General features: G+C 42.1%; 1 protein-coding gene across 1 annotated transcript; it reads left to right on the top strand.

Annotated features, from left to right (window-relative positions):
• The first annotated feature begins 279 nt into the window (after positions 1-279).
• On the top strand, positions 280-24,648 carry RRP1B (ribosomal RNA processing 1B). The gene is made up of 16 exons (XM_082056271.1): positions 280-494; positions 3,962-4,044; positions 4,551-4,608; positions 5,329-5,414; positions 6,444-6,505; positions 8,567-8,696; positions 10,712-10,776; positions 11,330-11,493; positions 12,042-12,136; positions 12,978-13,075; positions 13,580-13,599; positions 14,014-14,139; positions 14,928-15,661; positions 20,046-20,240; positions 22,098-22,164; positions 23,258-24,648. Exons 1-16 carry the CDS (start codon positions 362-364, stop codon positions 23,446-23,448), a joined length of 2,307 nt encoding a protein of 768 aa, XP_081912397.1. The 5' UTR covers positions 280-361; the 3' UTR covers positions 23,449-24,648.
• Positions 24,649-24,909: the final 261 nt, after the last annotated feature.

Raw genomic sequence — 24,909 nt, 5'->3', positions numbered from 1 at the left:
GGAGGGCGGCCCGGCTGCGGTGTCGCTGGGGCAGGGGCTGGCGGCCCCGGGCGGGGTGACATAGGGTCCTGGGCTATGGGCGGGTGGGGGGAGCCCCGAGGGGGCCCGGGCGGGTCCTCTCGCTCGCCCCGTTGGTACCGATGAGTTTTCAGGCTGTCAGAGACGGGTTTGAGGCGACACGCCCACAGCCACACCAGCCACCCGGCGAGGCGTGGCCGTACACCCACCGCCGCACCGCCCGCCCTGCGATGACGGCAGAGGCGGGCGACGGGGGCGTCGGTGACGCCATCGGGCGGCGTCTGACTCTGCGCGGCGCGGACGGGCCGGGCCGGGCCGGGCTGGGCTGGGCTGAGGACAGGCCATGGCTCCCGCCGCCGTGCAGCCGCCCGAGATCCAGTTCGCACAGCGGCTGGCTGCCAACGAGAAGCGCATCCGGGACCGTGCCCTCAAGAAACTGCGGGGGTACATCAGCGTCCGGACCCAGCGGCCGGACGGTAGGGCCTGGCTCGGCTCGGCTCGGCACTGTGCGGCCCGCCGCTGCTCGGGGCCGGTGGGACTGGTGGGGACCCGGGTGGGGCCAGCGGCGTGGACTTAGAGGCGCTGGTGGAGCGGCGGCCCCGTCAGGCCGGCGTGGGGAGCGGAAGCACGTGTGGCCGGGAGCCGGGACCCGCTTCCGGCTCCCCGACCCGGCACCGTGCGGCCACCACCTGCGGGGGCTTGGGGGACTTCTATTAGTTGTGGTGTTGGTTTTTATTATAACTATTATTATTATTAACGTCTGGATTTTATCGCAGAAAGTATGCGCCTCGGTGATCCTGCAGGCGCCGAGTGCACCGCCAGCAGCCCTCAGCAGAGCGGGGACCTTTTGGGATCCGTACCCATAAAGCTTCCCCCGCGTTCAGGCCGGGGCTCGGCGCCGGCTCAGGGGGCGGGAGGGCTCGGGGAGGCCCGGGGCGGGGGGCCTTGCTGGCAGCGTCACCACTGCCGGCATCAGAGTGGTGTGGCTCCCATGCTCCTTCTCAGGAACAGAACGTAAAGGCAACTGAGTGCAGCCCAATGTATCACAGTATGTTTGGGATTGGAAGGGACCTCAAAAGATCATCTAGTCCAATCCCCCTGCCGGAGCAGGAACGCCTAGGTGAGGTCGCACAGGAACACGTCCAGACGGGTTTTGAATGTCTCCAGAGAAGGAGACTCCACAACCTCTCTGGGCAGCCTGTTCCAGTGCTCTGTCACCCTTACTGAGAAGAAGTTTTTTCTCAAATTTAAGTGGAACCTCTTGTGTTCCAGCTTGATCCCATTACCCCTTGTCCTGTCATTGTTTGCCACCGAGAAGAGCCTGGCTCCATCCTCATGGCACTCACCCTTTATATATTTATAAACATTAATAAGGTCACCCCTCAGTCTCCTCCAAACTAAAGAGACCCAGCTCCCTCAGCCTTTCTTCATAAGGGAGATGCTCCCCTCCCTTCATCATCTTTGTTGCCCTGTATGTATGAAACATATAGTTTTATTTTCTGCTGTGGTGCATGGTGAGGTGGTTCATTGGAGGGAATTGAGGAAAGCTCAGGAGTGTTTCAGCACTGGCATAATTGCAGTTGATTCTCAGTTACCCACTCACATTATCTGGGTTACCTGTTAACCTCCACATTCATGGTGTCGAAAGCTTTTTTTTCAACGAGGTATATTATCTCAGATGGAGCTGTGTACTGCTGCCTTAGAACGTGGAATCCAGTGCATGGGCACTTCAGTGGTGTCCCTGGACACAGCTGTGTTTAGCCATGCCAGGCTGAAGGTGCCTCCTTTGCACTCTCCTCATGGATGCAGGTTATAGGAGGCTTACGAGGTCAGTCGTAGCACTGTGTGATATCACAGATCCAGCTCAGGAAACCTTCCTGTTGGAGTCATAAGGAGCACAGTGTGGAGATGCCCAAGAGATTCTGTGATGATTCTGGATTGCTTTTTCCAGCACACTGTTTTGCAAGCTGGACACAACTCAGGGGGGAAACTGGTCATGAGCATTTGCAGAGCACTGTGTCTGACCTAGTAAACCTTCTGACAGCATTTGGGAAACTGGTACTGAACTTTATGCATATACACTCCTTTGGCTTTGAGGAAGCCAGCCTAGGCCCATCACCCCAAGAGCTAAACTGAAACTGGAATGCTAGTTTAACCTGAGTTAATTCCTTGAAAAGAGGCTGGGGAATAGATGTTGTTTCTTCCCTTTACCCTCTTACCTTTCAAAATAGTATTTGACCCGTTAGCCACGTTTGATAGAAGGAAGAGCACATAAGAACAGCCTTACAGGGTCAGGTCAGAGAGCCAAATAGCCCATTATCCCTTTTCTGACAGTTACCATAGATCTAGGGATTACATGGGGACTATTAAGAGCAAGTGAGTGTACATTGTATTCCTCCCAAGTACTTTCTGAGTCTACAGCTGTTTTTAACTCTGGAGACTTCCTAAGCTGAACGTGGCTTGTGCGTATTCAGGAGTGCTCTGTGCATCTCACTGCAAAGTGCAGATTCCTTTAAGTTTGTGGAAGTAGCCTGCCAAATGGACAGGAGTCCCCTAACTGAGGTAAAAGATATTAGGAAGCCACCACAGGGAAATTATGAATTGGGATGTGAACCTTTTGCACATTAAAATCAGCCCACCGTGAAATGCAAATGAGTAGGAAACAATGGTGACTAATTTCCAGAGCTCTTAGATGTACTTACTGTTACATACTATTCAAGACAGTGATACTAAAACAAAAGTTATCTTCTTTGGACTTGGAGAGAAAGTATTATGTTCAGTAGATATTAAAGTCATTTATTAATTAGCAGTCTTCTATCCATCCAGCGTTCTGATAGGGTTGCAGTTCATATGTTAGATAACCCAGCTAGATACCCTACTTTAAACAGCTGAGAACACACTAACTTTTGAAAGAGGTTCACCTGACGCCTCAGTCACATGTTTCACAGGTAGGCAGGACTGCTCAGCATGGTCAGTGCTAAGGCTGAATTACACGTCATGCTGAACTTTTTATTTTCAACAAGAAATTAAACTCCACAGAGTTTGGCTTATGCAGAAACCTAGAGTTTAACTCTGTTATGGTGGCTGGCATGTGTAATTTCCATAACAATCTCTACCACATGCCATGGCTTGAAATTAAAAAAAAAAACAACAAAACAAACGAACTGAAATTTCCTCTGAAAGGGATCAGCAGCCCCAGTCAAACAGGCTGAACTCTACTGGGCTTGTTCTACAGGCACAGAACTACCGACTCTCTGAAGTTGTTGTGTGTGCTGATGAACTTGGATGAGCACAGTATTCCTTGGACGTGGTCCTTTTTTTTCTTGTTAACTCATTCTTCTTAAAATCTGTACATTGAAAGAGGAGAAGAGCATACTTTACTGGGCTGATAATAGCAGGGTATCTGTATGGAGACAATTGGTAAATGAATTGGTGAAAAAATAATAAATAAAAGTAACTTTTATTAAAAGAGGAAAGATTGCTGTGTGGTTTTCTATCTGACGGAGCTGCACTTATTTGGGTGCAGATCTGTAAAGGATTTATGTCATTTCCTCTGAAATGAGCCCCTGTGGATCTGGTCCTTGGAGATTGTCTAGAACAGTTTTAGTGATAGCAATGTCAAAACAGAGTAACTCCCAAACAGAATTACTAACAAGGCTAGCATGAAAGTAGCATGTCTTCAGTGAGTGCTTGTGACATCACTAATCCAAACTCCCACACTGTACATACGGACAGAGTTACAATCAAAGCCCTAAAACCAAAATCCTTTTCAAGATAGCTTAAAGGTAAAGAAGGCCTTCAGTTTTGCATGCTGTGGTTGCTAATACAATAGATTCAGGTTTTAAGACAAAGAAGAAAGCAGGAAATAGAAGCAACTGCATGAAAACGTTTTGGTGGAAATGTGGGATTTTTCATTTTCATTCAGACAATTTCTGTTCTGCAGGTGGCTTCAGCCAGGAAGAACTGCTAAAAATATGGAAGGGCCTGTTCTATTGTATGTGGATGCAGGATAAACCTCTGTTACAGGTATAGTAACTGATTTTATGTTTGCTTCAGTGGGTCTCTTCTAAAATATACTATAGGGACATACTAATTGAGAATAGTGAAAATTACCGTAGTGAGTTTTGCTCACCTTTTTTTTTCCCTTCCCCTGCTGCCCATATGTGGCATGTGCAAGAGAGGTGACTGTAACTTGATGATCTTCACCAGATGAACAGAAGCCTAAATGGCATCATTTTTGGAGTCACCTTCTGAATGGGATTTTTCTCCTAATTTAATTTTGTCTGCTGTTAAACATATGACTTGTGTAGAGGTCTGGTGAAGTGAACAGAGCTTCGTACCCTTGAATCTTCTCTTGCAACTGATCTAATCCCAGTGGAAGGATAACTATAGTACTAAAACAGCTGTTAAGACAATATTTTTATTTTTGAGGGAAGTTTCATGCTATTCATTCTTTTTGTTGGTTTCTGGTTGCATGTTTAGTGAGGAGATCAAGCACTGAAACATGCTATATTAACTATGTTTACTTCTAGGAGGAACTTGCAAACAATATCTCGCAGCTTATCCATGTGATTCAGAACATGGAGGCTCGTAAGTACTATTTTGTTATCGAATGCTTTGTAAGGTACTTTCGTCTTTGGTGATTTTGAGACCACCATCACAGTGCCAGAATAGAAAGAGCCACATAGGTGTGCTGCTTTGTTTTTTCTTTGCTTTTTGTCCAACTGGTATGTGTGATGGCACTAAGGAAAGCACGAGATGTGGTTTGTTTCTGCTTGTCACAGGGGAAGAGCTGTTTCTCCAGTGTGGTAAAGGTGAGGCTTTGCAGAGTGGGTAGCAAAGCAAACTTGTTGCCTTCTTTGTTCTGCATAGACTTACTTGTTCTGTGTATTTCCTACTCAAAGCCAACCTTGTTTCATGAGCTGTTGTTAAGCACCTAGTATTCAAAATGCACTTGAAATACAGTGCTCAGTCAACACCAGAACTTGCATGGGTAAAAATGAGTGCAGAATTGATATTTTGCTCTAACTTGTGTGTATGTAACACAAAACAGATACAAAGCTGTCCCCGTAATTACACTTGTCTTTAAAAGTAGCTGGGTACCTTTTTTTGTTTTGTTCTGAAGTTTTATTGACTTATCCTTGTACCCATCTCAAGCATGTCTTCCCATAGCTCTGTCCCTGTTACTAGGCAAATCCCTAGGAATGTGCGTCCCTTTCTCACGTTGTCATGATTTCTTGAGATTCTTTTAGGCTAGCAAAACAACCTGTTGGGCCAGACATGCAGATATGCTTTCTTACTCTCTTACAGGACACCTGTTCATTCAGACCTTTTGGCAAACTATGAACCGTGAATGGAATGGTATAGACAACCTGCGCCTTGATAAGTACTATATGGTAATACTAACTTCCTTGTAGGTCTTTTCTGTGAGAAAAGATGTAGTGGTCGTATGCCGGAAGGCAGCTTTTTCTACACACGGATTTATGTATGTTGTAAGAAAAGACAAGTGACTCTTCTTGAAGAATTGCAAGAAATCCTTGTTTTAAAGGCTTTCATTCACCACTGCAAATCTAAACTCCATTATAGCTGATATCATGCTGCAAGTCCTTTCTTGTTTGCTTTTCTTTATAACATAGTGATATTTCTCATGCATTTCTATATGACATATAAATACTCTCTCAGTGGACACTGCATCAGCATCAGTTATTTAGATCAGACTGTTTAAAGACTTTAGTGATTGTATAATGTAGTTGTCACTAGAACCCCAACTTTCCACTACTAAAGTATCCACTGTAGTACATTCAACTATCATAATTCTTTCTATAGGAAACAATATATTAAAACAAATAGTAAAATCAGCAAGAGAAGAATCTTAAAAACTACCTTTGTAAATACCAAAATCAAGTTAATCATCTTCTTTGAAAGAAGTTAATTGCAGGCATGTTCACTGCTGTTTTTAGTTTCTCAATGTTAGCAGAAGCCAGGTCTTTCAGTAAGTAAAGTGTTTTGAGCCACTTTAATGTAGCTATTTTACATATATCTGTCTCTTAGTGCAAGTTACAAGTAAATTAAATTATTGTACCATCTGTGGTGTTTTGCTGTCTCCAGTTTAAGCTGTGGGTTTTTTAGATTTGGAAGCACTTAATGAAGAAATCAGGGTGATGGAGCAAGAGAAAGCTGTGTAGTAGAAATGGTCATATATTTCTCTGGGCTTAGGATGTGAAAATAGTTTGTCTTTTGAGCTTCACAGCATCCTTCTGTTGCTTGACATGATAGACAAGTCTGTGGAAATATTCATATGAGGAATATTGCCACCTTTTTGTGCTACAAAGAGCTTTACTAAGAAGTCTATTCATGTTGCAGTCACAGTAACTCCTTTATCTGTTTTCATGAACAACACATATAACGAATCTTTTACTTTGCAGCTAATGCGTATGATTTTGAGGCAATCCTTTGAAGTACTGAAAAGAAATGAATGGGATGAAAGGTGAGCAGGTTTCTGAACGTAGTTGCATAATAAAGAAGTTGCTCCATTTACCTTTATCAAATACATTACTATTTAATAGATCCTTTTTCTCCACAAATGGTGCTTTCATTAAGCCTTAACACTAGAGCTTATTTGTTCTCCAAAGCACTTCTGATATGTAGCTTAGAAACAAAGTTAGGTGTTACACTTCATTACGTTAAATGCACACTGTCACGTTAACCTAAACCATTTAGTGCATGTTTCCACAGAAAGAGACTTGAGAAAGTAATTGATGTACACTTGTGCAAAACCTGAATGTAGGAGCTTGTCATGTGGTATTCCAGGTAGCTGTGAAATCTAAGGTTTCCAAATTTATAATGGAGTTTGCTAGATCTGACTGATTTAGCCAGGAAAGCTATCAATGGAGTATCACCTGTGGAGAGATTATACAAGGAGCCCATCCCAGAAGGGGTTTGGAATAAACTCAGTCTGGTGGCTTGTTATAATAATTGCAGTCATCTTGCTCTGTTTCAAGCTCTTTTGCAACTTCTAAGCTTGCTCTGGGTTTAAACTGATGAAGAGCTCTAAGTCTTTTGATTAAAGTTCTTGATAACCTAGTGTTAAGGCTATCCTTTCTCTCTCTTGCCTTCTGAAATGTAGAATGCCTATAGACATGTTTTTGTGGAAACAGAAAAGAAAGCAAAGTTAAAGTACATCACATCCCCTCTGTCCTAACTTAATTTTGCCTTGGGTAAACACCCACAGATGAAGAGATGAAAATGCTCCTTGACAGAGACAGAGAGTGTGGGAAGAATGTGTGATAAAGCCGAAGCCCTTATTTTCCACGCACCTTCCCATGGCAGACACATGGTCACCCAAACAGATCTCTGACAAGGCTTCTTAGGGCTTTGCCTCCCTTTTTCCAGCTTCACTGGAAGGATGGCCAGGAAGGCCCTTCCCCACCAGAGGAGGCAATATGGGAAGAGAAGATCATGATTCCTTTCTTTGCAGAGTGAGGGAGCTCAGGAGCTGCCTTTCCCTCCCAGGTGGAGCCTAGAAGCTGCCTAGTGTGTGTTCCATTTATCTTTTTTTGAAAATGCCTTTGAAGAAAGGAGTATTAAAAGTAAAACCAAAATAATCTTAATGGCTTCAGAATGTTTTAAAATTCTCTTTGGAACTGGAAATGTTTGTTCTGGGCAAAACTGCAGGAGATCCTACAGAATGCCAGGGGAGAAAGTGTGGAACATATAAATCTTCACTTTCCTGAAAGATAGCTAGGATAGGCCTCAGAGAAAAAAAAATAAAAAATAATTTTAAAAATTAGGTTCCAAGTGCTGCTTAGATGCAGCAATGACAGCCTGTCTCTCTGAGCCGTGTCAGTCCAGCAGTATTTGTTAGTACTCCAGAAGTCAGTAACTGAATGGAGCCACAGTCGTACTTGTACACAGTCCAGTCACTTGTAACTTGAGCTATTGGAATAATGATTTTTTTTTGCACCTGGCTTAGCCCTCAGTCTGTTCTTCATTGTAATTGTTTTGCTACAAGGGACAGTGGACAACATGCTTTAATGAAGGCAAAGTCTGCACAGTTGAAATGAGTTTGAGAAGGATCAGTATCACATTTCATTCTTGGGTGTGCGCCAAAATGAAAATCTTCTCATAAAATGGAAGAGTATGAGGTATTGCCCATCAGGGATGGATGAATGTGACTGCTGTGTCTTTGGAATGCCTGGCTCAAATGTCCCTCCTCCTACCCATCAATCATATAGCATAATAAACTTCAGTCCAAATTAAGGTATGAATTTTTAAACAGTGATTTTTCACTGTAGCAAACTGCATTGAGTGGATTGTCTGACACTACAAAATCATCTAGGCTGTAAGGAGTTCTGATCATGGATGGATTTTTTTTTAAAGTTTCCTTTAAGATATGAAAATTGGTCACTGGATTTGTTTCTTATGAGTCTTGGACAGCCATCTTAAGGAACTGGTAAAACTGTGAATGACTGGAGTTTGTTTTCAAAGCAAATAGAACATGAGCAACTGAATATTAATATCTTGTTCTTTTTTCCTCTTTATTTTTCAGTCTGATTGAACTATTCCTGCAGCTACAAATTAAAGAAATTATGGACCCGGAGAGCGGTGCTCCTGTTGGGATAAAGTTACATTTCATTGATATCTATCTGGATGAATTGGCTAAAGTTGGTGCAAAGGAGGTTAGAAAATACATTGTAGTTTTCTTCCCGATTAAAGTTAACTGTAGCATGCAGCATTTTACAAGAAATATAATTTTTATGTATTATGTATATATGTTTTAACAATTTTAAATTAACACAGCAACACTGAATAAGTGTGAAGAAAGTGACTTATTACAATTTATGCTTTTACTTTTGTCTATGTCTTAGTGTAGACAGTGAGTAGTTCCTGAGTGCTGGTATACTGCTCCAAATTGAAGTTGGAATTAGTGATATAAAAGTTACGCCACTCTCATTTGTTTGTTTCAACAGAAAGGACTTAACATCTTTTTCCTTGTGTGAACACATTTTCCAGTCTTTGCTTTTGCACAAACTGACATAAAGCCTTCTCTTGGCTGATTATGACACCTAAATAGAGGGAGACAGTGAGCTTTCAAAGTTGTCCATTACTTGCTTCTTGTCAGTTTCAAACCTTGTTAGCTGCTCGTTGAGCAAGTTACCCTCTGCGTCCATTTGTTCATTTTGTTGATGACATGTCTCTCTCTGCTCTTTATCCCTGTTGCTCTTGTCCTTAATTTTGGTTGATGTGACCGCGGTGCAGAGTTTTGCAGGCACTGAAAGTCACTACTGCAGCTGTCGCTGCTGAACTTCCTCCAAAGGGTGCGTCTCCTGTTGCTCTGTGGGGGCGAGCTGCTCGCTGCCCTGTGCCCTGCTCCAGCCTTCTGCTCATTTACCTCCTCTTGCTTCTGGCATCTGATACATCTCCTCACAGTGGGTGGAACTGTTCGCAGTTTTCCATTTGCGTTCTTTGCAGTCAGTATTGAAAGTGATCCTGCCTGCGGCTTTTGTAGTTCTGGGTTGTGGAGTGTGAGAGAGAAGGCATCTGCACAAAAGAAGTGCCTGCACTTGGAGCCCAAATGATTTCTGCAGCTCCGCAGTCACGAAACTGTGGCTAAGCCACACACAGGAAGCATGGGGAATTAGTCTCCTGGACTATTTGAAATTGCAGATGATACTCATAAATCGAACTTAGGGAAGGTTTTTTATCCTTAGTGCCACTGTGGCTGATAGTGTTTCTTGGTCCAAGCAGTCCAGCAAAGAGAAACTCAGATCTTACTCATGTCTGCTACAGACCTTCTATGTGAAACTACATAAAATTTTTCTAAGTTTTCTCTGCCTCTTGTTTCCATATCTAAAATAATAAGGTTTGTTATGTTTCTGTACTCAGTAGATTAAAGTCTGCAAGGCAATCAACATTTTTGTAATGCTTCCAGAGAATTTCTGGAAGTTGGTGGTAGCAGAGGTAACAAAAAGTCACTGGATACTCCTGTCAGTTGGAACCAGATAATATGCTGAAAGACTTCAACTTAGCTTCTTAAAGAAGATCCCATACACCAAATATTCAAGGAATTTAATTGTACACATATACAGTATTTACTAATTTTTTTTCTTTCTTTCTTTCTTTCTTTCTTTCTTTCTTTCTTTCTTTCTTTCTTTCTTTCTTTCTTTCTTTCTTTCTTTCTTTCTTTCTTTCTCTTTCTTTGTTTCTTTCTCTCTTTCTCTCTTTCTCTCTTTCTCTCTTTCTCTTTCTCTCTTTCTTTCTCTCTTTCTTTCTCTCTTTCTCTCTCTCTTTCTCTCTTTCTCTCTTTCTCTCTTTCTCTCTTTCTCTCTTTCTCTCTTTCTCTCTTTCTCTCTTTCTCTCTTTCTCTCTTTCTCTCTTTCTCTCTTTCTCTCTTTCTCTCTTTCTCTCTTTCTCTCTTTCTCTTTCTCTCTCTCTTTCTCTCTCTCTCTTTCTCTCTCTCTCTTTCTCTCTCTCTCTTTCTCTCTCTCTTTCTCTCTCTCTTTCTCTCTCTCTTTCTCTCTCTTTCTCTCTTTCTCTCTTTCTCTCTTTCTCTCTCTCTTTCTCTCTCTCTTTCTCTCTCTCTTTCTCTCTCTCTTTCTCTCTCTCTTTCTCTCTCTCTCTTTCTCTCTCTCTTTCTCTCTCTCTTTCTCTCTCTCTCTTTCTCTCTCTCTTTCTCTCTTTCTTAATTATACAGCTCACAGCAGACCAGAATCTCAAGTTCATTGAACCTTTCTGCAAAATTGCTGCCAATTCAAAGGAGTAAGTTTAATGACATTATACATATTTTTTAAGAATTAAGAAATTCTGCATTTACTGCTCCACATGGTAATAAATGGATTGAAGAAGAGCCACAGCATAACTTTAGAATATAGAGAAAGAAGGATATTGTATTAATGATGTGCACAGTCATTTGAAGATAACTTGTGTTTATCAAAGCTAGAGATAATCTTCATGGATTTATAAGAACTAGATCAGCCTTTGTTGCTTGGTTTTGTCTGCTTATATTTTTTCAAACATACATAGGACAGCTGCTCTGGGTAGATTTTTTGTTGTTGCCTTGTAATATAGAGCAGCATATAAACACTGTGACATTTAAGGGGGGAACACTGGCAGGACACTGTTTGGGTTAAAAGACTGCTGTCCAGGAAGTAACAGGTTCACTTGCCTCATCTGGTGAGCTAGATGCTCTTCCAAGATCATCTTTTTAATCCATTTTCCCTGTGTCCCTCAAATTTCCATTTTTTTATTGTGAGAGGGGAGAGCGTGCATGCTTCTGCCTTTCAACTCTCATCCCTGCTCTCTTGTAACACAGTCGAAGTGTGCTGCATGCCGTCGCCACTGGTATCTTTGAGATCATTGTGGATCAGTCCCCCTATGCCATTGAGGACCTGATGAAAGAACTGGGTAGCAACAGTGACGAGGAGGATGCATCTGAAGAAGACAAAGAGGAAAATGAAGAGGCATTTAAAACCAAAGGTGAGGAGGAAGTTCTAAATGGCCTTGGTAACACTAGGATTTAAAAATCTGATTCTTAAAAATACATTTCTGCTCTGAACCAGTCAAATACGTGTTGAAGGTATTCTTCCCCTCTTCCCTTCAGATGCACTTAGACAAAGTGACTCCAAAACAACCTATCACAAGTATCAGTGGTCTCTCTAAAATCAGCTTTCTGCAACAGTCCTAGATGATAACCCAGTCTGGCTTTTGGCTCTTGGATGTCCAGAACATTTTTTAGGATTATGAGGTTTTGACATTGTGGGAGTTTTAAATAATTTTTTTAAATGGCTGAGCAGGATGGTTTTCAGTCCAGATACAGTGCTCTGGTACAGACCAACTTTTTAAAAGGCACTCAGATAATGCCATAGTTGTGTATTGCATAATGGTGACATAATGTAGTTAGATCAGACCAGGCTCACAAGAGAGCACGAAGAAAAATGCACCTGATCTTCTGTCTTTCAGAGTAGTGCATGCTGTCTCAGTTTTTACAAACTAAACATTAATATTCAGTCTTCTTTATTTAACAGGAGACAGATGTTTGTCAAGAAAATCAGTACAGAGCTCTGAAAAAACAGAGGATGGTTATGAAAATTCTGATGATGGTATTGGGGCTGTTCTTCAGGTTTGTGGCTTACTTGCTTTGTTCTTGTACTCCCTTTCTGTTTTTTTGTTTTCGTGTCCCTTTCAAGACATGGAAGTAAAACATGTTAGTTGCAGAAACAAGTTACAAAATTTTAGTCCCTTCTGCTTTAATGTAAGGTGGTATTTATGTAACATGTACTCTATGAGTAGTTTATAAGAAAATAAATCCTTATCTAAATTCTGAATCCTGCGTTCTTCTCTCTCATACCTTCTCTTTTTTCTGCTCCTCCCTTCCTGTTTCAAGAGTTCAAAAATATGTGGCAAAAGCCAAGTCACTATGGGTGGTGAAGCTGTCAGCATAAATTTCATTGGTAATAAGAAGAAAAGTAATAGATGATGGGGTACATAGGAGGGAGGGTAACATTGCAATTTGGGTGGTTTTTACATGGATTTCCAGTGCAGTGTAGTGTTTTTGACAGGTCCACCAATAAAACACACAGGCAGGCAGATACGCTTCAGGCATCTGTGGCTTTTAAGCAAGAATTAGGACATGACACACTTTAAATCTGATACTTAGCTAAATATTTGTGTGAGTTTTGATTTGATTGGCTTCTCTCTTGAGTAAGAATTAAGGTTAGAGATGTTTGAGAAAGTGATAATGAGTTCAGCTGTTCTGTTAGTAAAGCAACCCTCTGTAAAAGTCACTATACATGTGTGAAGAGGGTGTAAATTTCAACAGGGAAAAAATGCTTTGGGTTTAAAGGAAGTGGCTGTTGAAAGGATGTGTATGCTACTTGAAGTGCTGATAACATGAGTTGCATTGGGTTATCCTGCCTGAATAAGCTGACTAAGAAAAGCTGTATCATACTTTCCTCCAACAGTTTGATTATAAGGCTGTTGCTGACAAACTCTTTGAATTGGCAAGCAAGAAAAACGCACCTTCCCTTAACAGAAAGCGTCTGTACAAGCTGGTCAAAAAGTGAGTTCTGTTGAAATACGGCTTGCATGTGCCACCTTGTTATAAACAACTTTGCTTTCTCTCCACCTTCACTTGTCCTGGCGACAATACCACAAGAGCAGGCTTGTCTCACAGCCCTGGGTAAGGTGCATAATGTGCTTGAAGCCTGTGCTGCTGTTGCTCATTGGTAGGAGACAACCATAGCTGGCCAAGGGGTATCTGCACTGGGTGGGTTTGTACTGCAGGATGTGACATTAGATTCTGTGTGTTGCTAGTTACAAACACAGGAGAAGAGTTAACATGCCATTTTCTCAATAGTTCCAGTGATTTGGTTTGAGTTTTTTGGATTTCTGAGGCACATCTCTTCTGGAATGAGCTCTTTGTAACTTCCTGTGCAAAATATGTTGTTTCTATTTTTACAAAAACATAATAGGTACAGTGACACTATGCTGCTAGTGTTATTATTGGTACTAAACCAGTAATACTGTTTTGGTTTTCCTTCTCTCTCTTCCTCCCCACCTCCAGGTTCCAGGACTTAGCAGAAGGTAAGGACTGAACAGCAGACAGAGACGGTAATTTCTTTCCTTTAAAGGATATATAATGTTCCTGTACAATGTGTATTGCAAAGATTTTTTTTATTTTTTTCTTTAATATGAATCTCAAGAGCACTGTTTTGAGGGTTTTGTGAGTTTTTTTAAAATCTCATTAAGACACATTACACTTTTTTGGTGGGATGGCGAAATCCTCTTTACAATTGGAGCAACCTCGTACTTGGTCCTTAAATAAAAGGTTACTATTTTTACTTAAATAGTAATCACTCATATGATTTTCTTTTGGGTTTAGTGGGGAATGAGGAGTTGATTTTCTTTCCGTGGGAGTTATGCTGCATATGAACAGCATAACTGTTAATAGAAATAGAACTGTTAGTTTTCAGATACCTTATCCTTCCTCCTCAACAGGAATCTTCCCCCAAGATTTTCCTGAAGATGTTTCTACAGATGAAGACGATGATGAATTCAGCAGGGGAAGGCGAAAGAAAAAAGCTGTCAAGCCATGGGAGAAAAACAAGTTGGACAAAGTAAAAGGTAAGGCAAGACCGACCTTTGGAAGAGAGACAATCTGCAGTCACTTGTGTTAATTTAGAAGTATCAGACACAAGCTGTTCTGAAGAAGACAAACCTTTTACTCAGGATGTACTGACTTGTGTCATGTTGCGATGAAGGTTACATGTGAAATGGAGATCTCTTTGAAAGCGGTGGGAATTTTATTACCAATTTTGAAGCAACTATCACCTCCAAAATGTCAATCAAAAGCAGACCTGGAAGCTGTTGTTTACATTGCTCCATTAAGCAGTTCCATTTACTGTAGGAAAACAGAAATATGTCAGTCTTCTTAAAATAGGATGACTGTTAGAATATAAGATTTTTGGGGTGTTTCTGAAAAGGTGAAGAGAGTTACTGAGAACCAGGCACAAGTATCTGTAGCATCACAACTTATAGTGATGTGGCACAAGCCCAATCATACCCAAAAATATCTCACCAAACTACTGAACCCCTGAGTTGCCCTTCTGATGGGCTTAACAGGAGAGCAATAACAACTTTTTCTAGCAATATTTCTATATAAAATAGGGTTATCACAGGGAATGGCTCAGATGTTAGCAAATTATTAATTAGGCCAGGCATCAGAGGAATGCAGTGTCCTGACCAGCTGTAATAGTAAAACAGTTGTGCTGGCTGATAGCAGGAAAATGGTATGCCTATTTTAAAAGAAATTAAAGAAAAAAAAAGTGTGGGGGGGAGTAGGGTAGAATTCCGTTGTTTGTAATTAGCTTTGTGTTTCACATCTGTGTTATATGGCATTCTTTTGGGGGCAGATTTAGAAGATGAACAAGAGATGTCAAGTACAAAGGAGGCACTGGTTCCCCAGAAGAAGAGGAAAAAAAGGAAGAAGAGGGACAGCCTAAGTGCTGATTCTGGAACAGCTGATGGAAATTCTGAGGAGGGAGTAGCTGAAACATCTGGATCTAATGTTTTTAGCCAGGGAAAGGTGCCAGAAAATAACAAGGAAATGAAGAAAAAGAAATTGCTATTAAATGAGGCAAATGAGACCACAAATGCAGCAACTGACACCAGAGAAAATCACAGTATCTCTGCACAGAACAGTCTGAGAGACACAGATCAGAGCAAAAAGAGTCAGTTGAAGAAAATTATTTCCAAAGTGCAGAATGTTCCTGTAAAACCAGCGTGTCAGAATGGATCAGCTAATGCCAGTGAGGCAGAGGGTGTCAGCCCTTCTGTCACACCCTTAACTCCTAAGGCTATGAGAAAGCAGCAGAAAGCAGGGGCTGTCCTGATGAACGGGGATACCCTTTTGCAGCAAACTGACATGAAATCCAACAAGGAGGGATTGCTGGGGACCCTGTCAGAAGATGCAGACTCCAGAAAGGTCAAATTGAAGACAAAGACAAAGCTGGTTGGTTTGGGAGGGATGAAAGTCTCCAGCCAGAAAGCAGCAATCTTGAAAAAGAAGAGAAAAGTAAAAGAGGTGTTGAACTCTGTCGAAGCTAATGGAGTTCTGGAGACTGCCTGCAAGAAAAGCAGGAAGGAGGTGTGTATATCTCATTCTTTTCTCTGCCTTCTTCATGAACTGCCAGGCTCATTTTCAAATTTGGCTTTAGCTTTCTGAGTGCAGGGCTTCATGGGCAGGCTGTGTGCAAATCTCATCGTGCATTGCCAGCAAAAAGAGCTCAGTTCCCCAGAAATCCACAACCACTGCCACAGTCTTGAGCCCTCCTGTGCAATGGCACTAGAGCCTGTGCCAGCTATTCAGCTGAAAGAACACATCTAGCTGAAAATTGGTTTGTTAGGATATGGGGTTGTTGGTTTTTTGTTGTTTTGGGGTTTTTTTTTGTGTGTCCCTGGGATAATTATTGTTTTGCACTGGGTCTTTGAGCTCACAGCATGTTGACAAAGGATGGAGCCAGGCTTTTCTCGGTGACAACCAACGATAGGACAAGGAGTAATGGGCTCAAACTGGAACACAAAAGGTTCCACTTAAATATGAGAAGAAAATTCTTCTCAGTGAGGGTGCCAGAGCATTGGAACAGGCTGCCCAGGGGGGTCGTGGAGTCTCCTTCTCTGGAGACATTCAAAACCTGCCTGGACACATTCCTGTGTAGCCTCATCTAGATGTTCCTGCTCTGGCAGGGGGATTGGACTAGATGATCTTTCAAGGTCCCTTCCAATCCCTAACATTCTGTGATTCTGTGATATTTTGGCAAAAGGATGAGAATGGAAACATGGAACATCCCTTTTTCAGCAGCAGATGCTTAGATTAGTATAAGCTCCTTGTGAAATTGCCCACAACAATTCCAATAGTGGCTTCTTTTGCTAGCTCAGCTCTGCATCTTAAACAAATTGTTAGTGCTGTATGGAGAAAGAGCAAACAGAGAATATGACACTGTGACCTTCAATGTCATCAGTGGCTGTACGATCGCATTTATGAATGGTCCAGTTTCTTACTAAGATAATACCTGTTGTTTTTTTTTCACTACCAAGGTCTGATTGTGTTCTTCTTCAACAACGTATGTCTTGCAGTTTGGGAACAAGCATGGGGTTTTTTTCCCCTCTGCCTCCCACCCCCATTTTCTTCTTGGCAATAAGTAGAATAGCATTGATTTTGTTCAGCGATTCGAGAGTCAAGCATTTTGCACTGTATATTTTTGGTAGTGTGGCTAAGAGGGAGAGTGCAGGGGTTCTTCCTTCTCCTGCCACTGAAATTGTTTTAATTGCTCATTTCCTGTGTGTGTATTCACCTTAACACATTTAGGGGTGCAGTTATATTCTTGGAAGTCTCGCTTGGGTGGAAAGAAAATTCATAAAGCATAAATGAGATTCAGAATACAAAACAGTTTCCTCTGACAAGAAGTTGTATGTTACTGGCCTGTCAGCTCACTTCTGTTTGACTTAATTTTAAAACTCTCAGATTAGTTTAGTAGTGCAGTCCCATATTTGAACTTGGCATAACCACTGAATCCTTCAAGGGAGAAAAAGTTCATTTTGAAACATTGCTTAAATAGTATTAAAATAGCTCTGACGTTTTCTATTTTTTTATTGTAAAGTACTGAGAAGGAAGAACCAAAATGTTTCCTCTTCCCAGTGTGCAGACTGCATTTTTCTCACTGCAGGGCTTCTGAAGTAGGAACCGTTGGCTTTGTCTCCTGTTGCCTAAATATTCCTTGTAGCACATCTCCTCCTTCTTTCCCTATAAAAGCTTAGTTTCTAAGAAAATATGATCGTGCCGCCCCCATCTCCATTTGTAAAACTTTCCTGCACAGTAGCAACAGATTCAAAGACCCGTGGTAGATTCAAGACTATATTTCTGCAGGCTTCATGGAAATGAGTTGGTGGCCCAAATTAGCGTAACCCCTTAGGGACAGGGATGGGCAGCAGCGTGAGCCCAGCACTTGCCTGCTGGCTGGCTGGCCAGTCCGTGCACAGGCTAGTGGGCCACTCTTTCCGTGTGTAATTCAAAGAATATGACAGCATTTGCTGTTTCTTGCCCAGTCAAGATATCTGTGTCTGTATGTGTGTGTTGAGTGGGAGCAAGGGACAGAAATGAGGAAAGAAATTTGGGAGTTGAGTCAAGAGGAGAATGAGAGTATTGGTATAAGAAGGAGGGCAGGGTTAAAGCTAAAATGCACAAATGTGGAGGAAATTCGGCTTTGCTAATTTTGTTTTCATTGCTTGAGAAAAAAAAATTTATTTCCTGATTTTAGTTACATAATACTGGTCTTGTGCTCAGAAATCATGAGGAGTGAGTTTTGAATCTCGATTTCAAAGACAAAGCACACCTTCAAAGAATTAGCTTCAAATATCAAGAGGGAGGAGGAGGGGGAGAAGGGGAAAAAACAGACAAGTTCAGCATTACTTCACAATTATCTCTGGAATTCAGAAAGCTAGAAGCCTTAGTCTTTTCACTTTGTTTAAAGCAGAAGTGATTTTCAGAATTAAAGAGACCATATCCCCTGGACATTTTCCACAGCATGACTACAAACTGCTTTCAGAATTTCACATCTGTAGGTTGATGTGAAGCATAGCTGCACCATCCCCCCACAATAGTCTGCAGATATCTGGGGCCCGTAGACAGAATCACAGAATGTCAGGGATTGGAAGGGACCTCGAAAGATCATCTAGTCCAATCCCCCTGTGGAGCAGGAACGCCTAGGTGAGGTCGCACAGGAACGTGTCCAGGCAGGTTTTGAATGTCTCCAGACTCCACAACCTCCCTGGGCAGCCTGTTCCAGTGCTCTGTTACCCTCACTGAGAAGTGTCGGGGGTCAAGACCCCGGCATGGGTTCGGGCCTACGGCGACGGAGGAAGAAATGCGGCCATCCGATGCGGATGATAAACATGCTTCGTTTATTGCTTCGAATCGTGGGCATTTATAGTGGTCACAGAGCACAGACTTTTATAGCAGTTCTATTAATAGCAATTCTATTTATAGCAGACCCTTATAAGCAGTGGCAATTCTATTTATAGCACAGACCTTTATAAAGCAGTTCTATTAATTATGCCTACTCGTCAAACACCGATTTGATAGCATACGTAATGAGCCCATCCCAACATACATAATGAGTCCATCCCCTTCTGTGGCCCCCCTGGTATGTGAATTCCCTCGTTATCTCGGAGCTGCCTCCTGAGACTTGTTTATCCAGGCCTTTCTCAGGAGCTGCCTCCTGAGACTTGTTTGTCCAGGCCTTTCTCAGGCAATACCTTCTCACTTACCCTTGCTCAGCTCATGCTAACTGAGGCCTACTCATGCTAACTAGAAGAGATCCTCTTCGTAGAGAGGGTCTCATGCCCTTTCTCTCTTGGCCATTCTCCAACAGAGAAGAAGTTTCTTCCACAAAAAGTGGAACCTTTTGTGTTCCAGTTTGTACCCATTACCCCTTGTCCTATCATTGTTTGTCACCGAGCAGAGCCTTGCTGCATCCTCGTGACACTCATCCTTTATATATCTGTAAACATTAATGAGGTCACCCCTCAGTCTCCTCTTCTCCAAGCTCCAAGAGACCCAGCTCCCTCAGCCTTTCCTCATAAGGGAGACGCTCCACTCCCTTCATCATCTTTGGTGCCCTGCGCTGGACTCTCTCCAGTGGTTCCCTGTGCTTCTGGAACTGAGGGGCCCAGAACTGGACACAATATTCCAGGTGTGGTCTCACCAGGGCAGAGTAGAGGGGAAGGAGAACCTCTCTGGACCTACTAACCACCCCCCTTCTAATACACCCCAGGATGCCATTGGCCTTCCTGGCCAACAGGTTGGAAAGCTCTGGAGGGCTGCACTCCGTTAGTGGCACTGCCAGTACAGCTCCTAAGAATTCTCTTGTGCTGGAGAGGATTGCTTTAAATGGCAGTCCTCAGTATGAATATGAGGCTGCAAACTGTAGTAATAAGCAATAGCTGGATTTCTGAGAGTATAGACAGAGTTCATACTCTACCTTTTCCATTTCTCCAAACTTTCTATCTTAGTGTAAAGCTGGGTTTGTTCATTAGCTGCATATCTTTTGCACCCAGAAGTACCACAGAAGAGATTTTGCTAAGGGCAAGGAAAAAAAAAACCCAGCACTTGGTGTGCAGGAGGGCTGGATCAGTTGTAAGGCAGCCTCATGCATGTGAAAAAAACCCATGTTTGTTGTACTCTGACAGGCCAGACAAACATATTACAAGTTCTTTGCTTTGCAATGACCTTCCTATTTCTGTGCAGAGCTTGCCTTGAACTTCTGTTTTCAGTCATGCTAACTGCAAAATTAACTCCTGCAAGTTAACCATGATGATTAGCTTATGTGAGTACCGACTAAGCACTTTCTCAGCTGTGGTGATATTTACAGAAGCTGCGTGTGGTAAGCTCTGAGCACTGATCACTGTCCTAGGTGGAGTTAACTACAGTACTTTTGTACTTATGAGCATTTCTTCCTTTCTCTTCCTTACAGGAAAGCAGTGCTGCTCTGTCATCATTAAAGAAAAAGAAAGCAAAACCGGGAAGTGATTTCGTAAAATTTGAAAAATCAACTTTACCAAAGCCAGGAAATGATTTTGTAAAATTTGAAAAATCAACTTTACCAAAGGCAGTATTCTTCAGGAAAGCCAGAAGCACCATCTCTTCTACCAGGGCCCCGTCCATGCAGGTATTGCAATCCCACAGCTGGTAGCTGAGTCTGGGCACAGGTCTTTTCCCAAGCTACCTGCTCCAGCCAAGGGCATGACCTCATGCATGCTTGTTGCAGGAGAGTGATTTAGGGTTCTGCTTACTGCAGAACAATGGTTATGTTTATCAAACAAAAGTGCGACTTAAAAGTGGTGGGTTAACTCTATATTTACTACATAGGGGAAATACGCCAAGCCAAATGCTGCTTATCGTCTCTCCAGGAGCCTGATACCATTCGCAGAGCAAACTTTCAGGCATCTTCATAGGAAAAAGAAAAATAATAATGGAGCAGAATAGCAAAGGGCTGGCTCAAGTTGGGTACCAGCACAGGGGTCCAGCTAAGCCCAGAAAACCATAGATTTTTATATCTTTACAGATCATTCATACCATGATTCAGTCCAATAGCAACATTTCAGATTGGGGTCTCCTTGCTTCTCATTGGATCTTTTTCTCTAATCTCATATGTACCTTTGTTTTGTTTAGCTGTAGATATTGTTTATAGTCCATAGCCTTGCAGATGCTATTTTGTCTGAATAAATCCTTTTCTTCTTGGGGAAGTGCAAAACAGCCCTCATTCTGCAGATGTCTGTAATGTCTTCACATTAGCCTTAAGTCGTTTTCCCAATCATATTCCCTTCTTCCCAGCAAAGTGCAAACTAGACCTTATCTTGCAGGTGTTCAGTGTAGTTTGTAGTTGCTTTTATTAAATATGAGCAGAACTTTACAGCTTAAGATTTCAGCAAATCCAGCTTACTAGGTAACATGAAGCAGAGAGTATATTAAAAATCACACAGTCTTGTGCTTCTAGAGGACTCATTATATTTAGTATGCATTACTTAAGCTAAATGATTGGTATGAAACTTAAATTGGGCTCACCCACTGACCTATGAGTAGTAAAACTGTCGCCATACAGCCAGCTATTCAGCAGAGAGAGCTCACAGTTGCTTACCCAGGCTGTCATATTTATAGAAAAAAATGGCTGACTTGTAGACAAATTGCACACAGTGGAAAAGGTCTACACGAGACTCCCTGCACCCACAATTCATTGGTGCTCAGTGTGCTGTTCTGCTTTCTTGTGGGTTTCCTAACAGAAGCTCTTGGCCTGGCTGCAACTCGGGCCTCTCTCTCCTTTGGAGCCTGGACCAAACTGCTGCTAGTTTGGCTGGGGGTGGTGGGTGCAGCCACCACAATGCTGTCTTTTCCACTCTCTTAGTCTAACATGGGCAGATAAAACTGAAATGCTGTTGCATTTCCTGGTAGACAGAATCACACATGGCTCCAGAGTTTCAGAAATTGGGTTGTAGGCATCTTTAAAATCTCTTCTTCCTCCCCATTGCTTTCAAAATTACCTTCTTGTTGAAAGGACACCAAACCTAACCTGCTCATTTCACAAGAAAGCAAAAGCATAAACTGACTTTCAGTCTTACTAAGGGACTTAGCCTCCATTTCTTCCCATTTCTGGAGGCTGGCAGCAGTACAGGGCTTCAAAAGACTGCCCTCTTTTCTCAGCCTTTTTAACGTGTAGTATCTTTTCAAACCCGCTTTGCACTTTGAGGCCTGAGTGCTATGAGGCCAGTGTATTTAATACACAAATACCTTCTTGTTTGTTGTTGAATTACATAATGACGTTAAGGAGAGTATGTGATTTCTCTACAAATGGAATATGTTTGCTTTCGGCTAGAAAAACAGTGCTGTCTTAGCAGGGGTCAGTGCTAGAGGATTAGGCTCTAAATCGAAGGAAGGAAGTGGACTGCTTTGTCAGTTTTGATGGGATGTAGGTAAAAGAACTCGTAGCTTTGCCTCATACTTTATTTCATGTCTTTATTTTGCTTTATAGATGAACAAGCTGCAGTCATCCAGCTCCAAAAAAGTCACGTTTGGCTTGAATAAAAACATGACTGCTGGTGAGTCTAATAAATCTGTATGTCTCCAGAGTCTCTCTTGTAGCCAAGGAAAGGGGAAGCTGTGCACACTCATGCACACCTATACTTTTCACCTCTCTAGGCCAACATGGTTCTGGTTCCTTTTGCCTCAATATTTGTGAATAGTTTATAAACCATCCTCAGGTTCCTGCCCAGAGGAGATGGTAAAGCTTAGGACACTCGGCCCAACAGCTAGACTTGCATGATTCCAGGGTGTTGCGTTACTGACTTGGAGATGGAGCCTCATGAGTAGAAAACAATGCAGCAGACTGACAAACTCTCCTTCCTGAGCCGCCTGTTCTGCAGGGCACCTCTTAGGGAAACACGCGCACTGCGGTCGTCATTGCTCACTTCTGTTCACACGACAAAGGTGCTGATATGCTGATGAACTCAGGCTGTATAATAGCAAATTTCTGTTTTATCTTGGCTGCCTGTGGTTTATTAATGGTAGTGAGTAGGTAAATGTGAAGTTCCCTTCTGGATACCACATGTAAGCAGACAGTGTTTTCCCTGATAAATAAATGTCTTGCCCCATAGCATAGAAGTTTATTCCATGTATACATTTAGCTTTTTTTTCTCTCTCTGAGGTGTGCTATAGGCCAAGTTCTAGTGGAGAATAGTGGGTTCAGATATATGTCTTTATGTTAATATAACACAGCTGTACAAAGAGAAAAAAAAAATGACTACCTGCCAGCAGAAGGGGTAACCAAGAGACTCCAGAGCAGTACTGTGTAACACAGTAGAGCCACTTCTTACCCATCGTCATCTTTTAAACTGAAGTGTGATGTTCTCCAGGATAGCTGGAACTCTCGTTTCTGAGGGTAGGCCCAGAGTCTCCAGTGGTCTATGATACCACGGGGAATGCAGCAGACCCCATTCTCAAAGGAACTCTGCTGAAAGATGTGCTTCACCAGCGTCTCTCCATTTTTTTGCGAGGTCTTAGGCTTCTGATGCTTAGAGACGGACTTAAGGATCTAAGGCAGGCTTCCAGGGTTGGGTAATTCCACGATTGATTGATGGCTCAGCTATTCCAGGATTTCTATTTCTTTTAACTTGTTTACTTGTTTTTCAACAGAGTTTAAAAAGACTGACAAAAGTATACTGGTGAGCCCAGAAGGACCCTCCCGTGTGGCTTTCAATCCTGAACAGAAACCCCGTCATGGGGTGCTGAAGTCCCCCACAGGTACCCCAGCAGGAGAGCCTCAAATGAAGAAACCATTTACTGTATCAGCTAAGAAGAGACCAACTGCTATGGACTTCTTTTAAACCAATAGATGTGGCCTACTTTTGTACAGGACATTTTGCTAACCTAGAATGTTCTCCGGAGGTATTTGGAACTTCTTTATTTTTTTAAGTTAATACAAATTGTATATACAAAATTCTGATTGTGACCCAGGACGTTGCTATTTTGACACCACTTCAGCTGTATCTTGAAATACTTATTTTGTGTATTTACAGAAAAGAAACAAAATCTGATCTCTGCTCAGGTTTGGTCTACAAAAAGTATGGTTTCTGCCTGTGTCATTCCCAAGAGACTTGTTCATTTAATTAAGGAACATTCGGGGTTTGATTGTTGCGGTGATTTTTTATATTTTTTTGAGCCAGTTTATGAAAACTTATACTTCATGTTATTAAACTGTCTTTCACTGGACAGGGCTTAAAATGAAAAAAGACTGTCAATTTTAAACCTACTAGTTGTTCTTGTATTTTAAAATTTTACCCCATCATTTTTCCTCTGTCACCCTTGACATCCTGTTAATTCTTCTGGAAATAATGATTACCTCATGTCTCTGATACCAGCTGGACTTGGATAGCTGTACAGTTAAAACGCAAGCTTTCCCTGGGATAAAAAATGCCCAGCTGCTCAAGTGGTCACTGTTGCAAATAAACCTTCACAGCTGGTTGCCTGCTGAGTTGGGAACAGTCACCACATTATTTTCAGTAACGCGAGCTGACTTACTCTTGTCATATTGTAAATTGGCTTCTCTTTACTGTAACTGAAATAATGCAGGTATTCCCCCAGCCCTCACTGTTGTCTTTCCTGAATGTCTGACAAGACTCCTATTTTTCTTCTTTAGCAGCTGATGTCACCACATTTTACCAGAACTCAGATCTCATTCAGTGAATGAACGTCTAATTGTACTGAAGCGAGCTAGATCGGCATAGCACGTCTTTGGTTCAGACATACCTCTCTGGCAGCTTTGGTGCCTCAGTACACAGTAAAACTTAACAGCCCAGACATCTTGGTTTTGGTTTTGATATAGAACCAGAAGAATTCTTTCTGCAGCATTTCTTTGCGTTGTTTTTATTTGGATATCTTATTACTACTGTGCACGGGTTGTTTGCTTTGCTGCTTTGGTAAAGAATGAGGTGTATTTCTGTGAGAGACCAATAATGTATTCTGAGGGGGAACTGTGAGGAAGGGGAGAGCAAATGAAAATAAAAAATTTTTTAATATGGTTGGAAGATTTGAAATCTTTCTTTGGAAGCATTGCTTATGTGAATGAGGCAAAGGCTTTGCAGCGCATGTCTGCATTAGAGCTCAGCTTCAAAGCACAACCTGGTGCCAGGGCAAAGCTGTTCATTAAGCTTCCCACCAGTTACTTTCTGTAAGAGAGAGGGTAGGCCTGCTATTATGGTAACTGCTAAACATTTAGTGACTTCAGGCAGCAAAATTAAATTTTGTAACTTAATACATTTGCATACTTCAGTGCTACTTTTTACCAT

Source organism: Streptopelia decaocto (assembly GCF_964273445.1).
Source record: "Streptopelia decaocto genome assembly, chromosome: 1".
Taxonomy (NCBI): Eukaryota; Metazoa; Chordata; class Aves; order Columbiformes; family Columbidae; genus Streptopelia; species Streptopelia decaocto.
The sequence above is the reverse complement of the archived record's forward strand: the minus strand, read 5'-3'. Positions and strand labels throughout refer to the sequence as shown.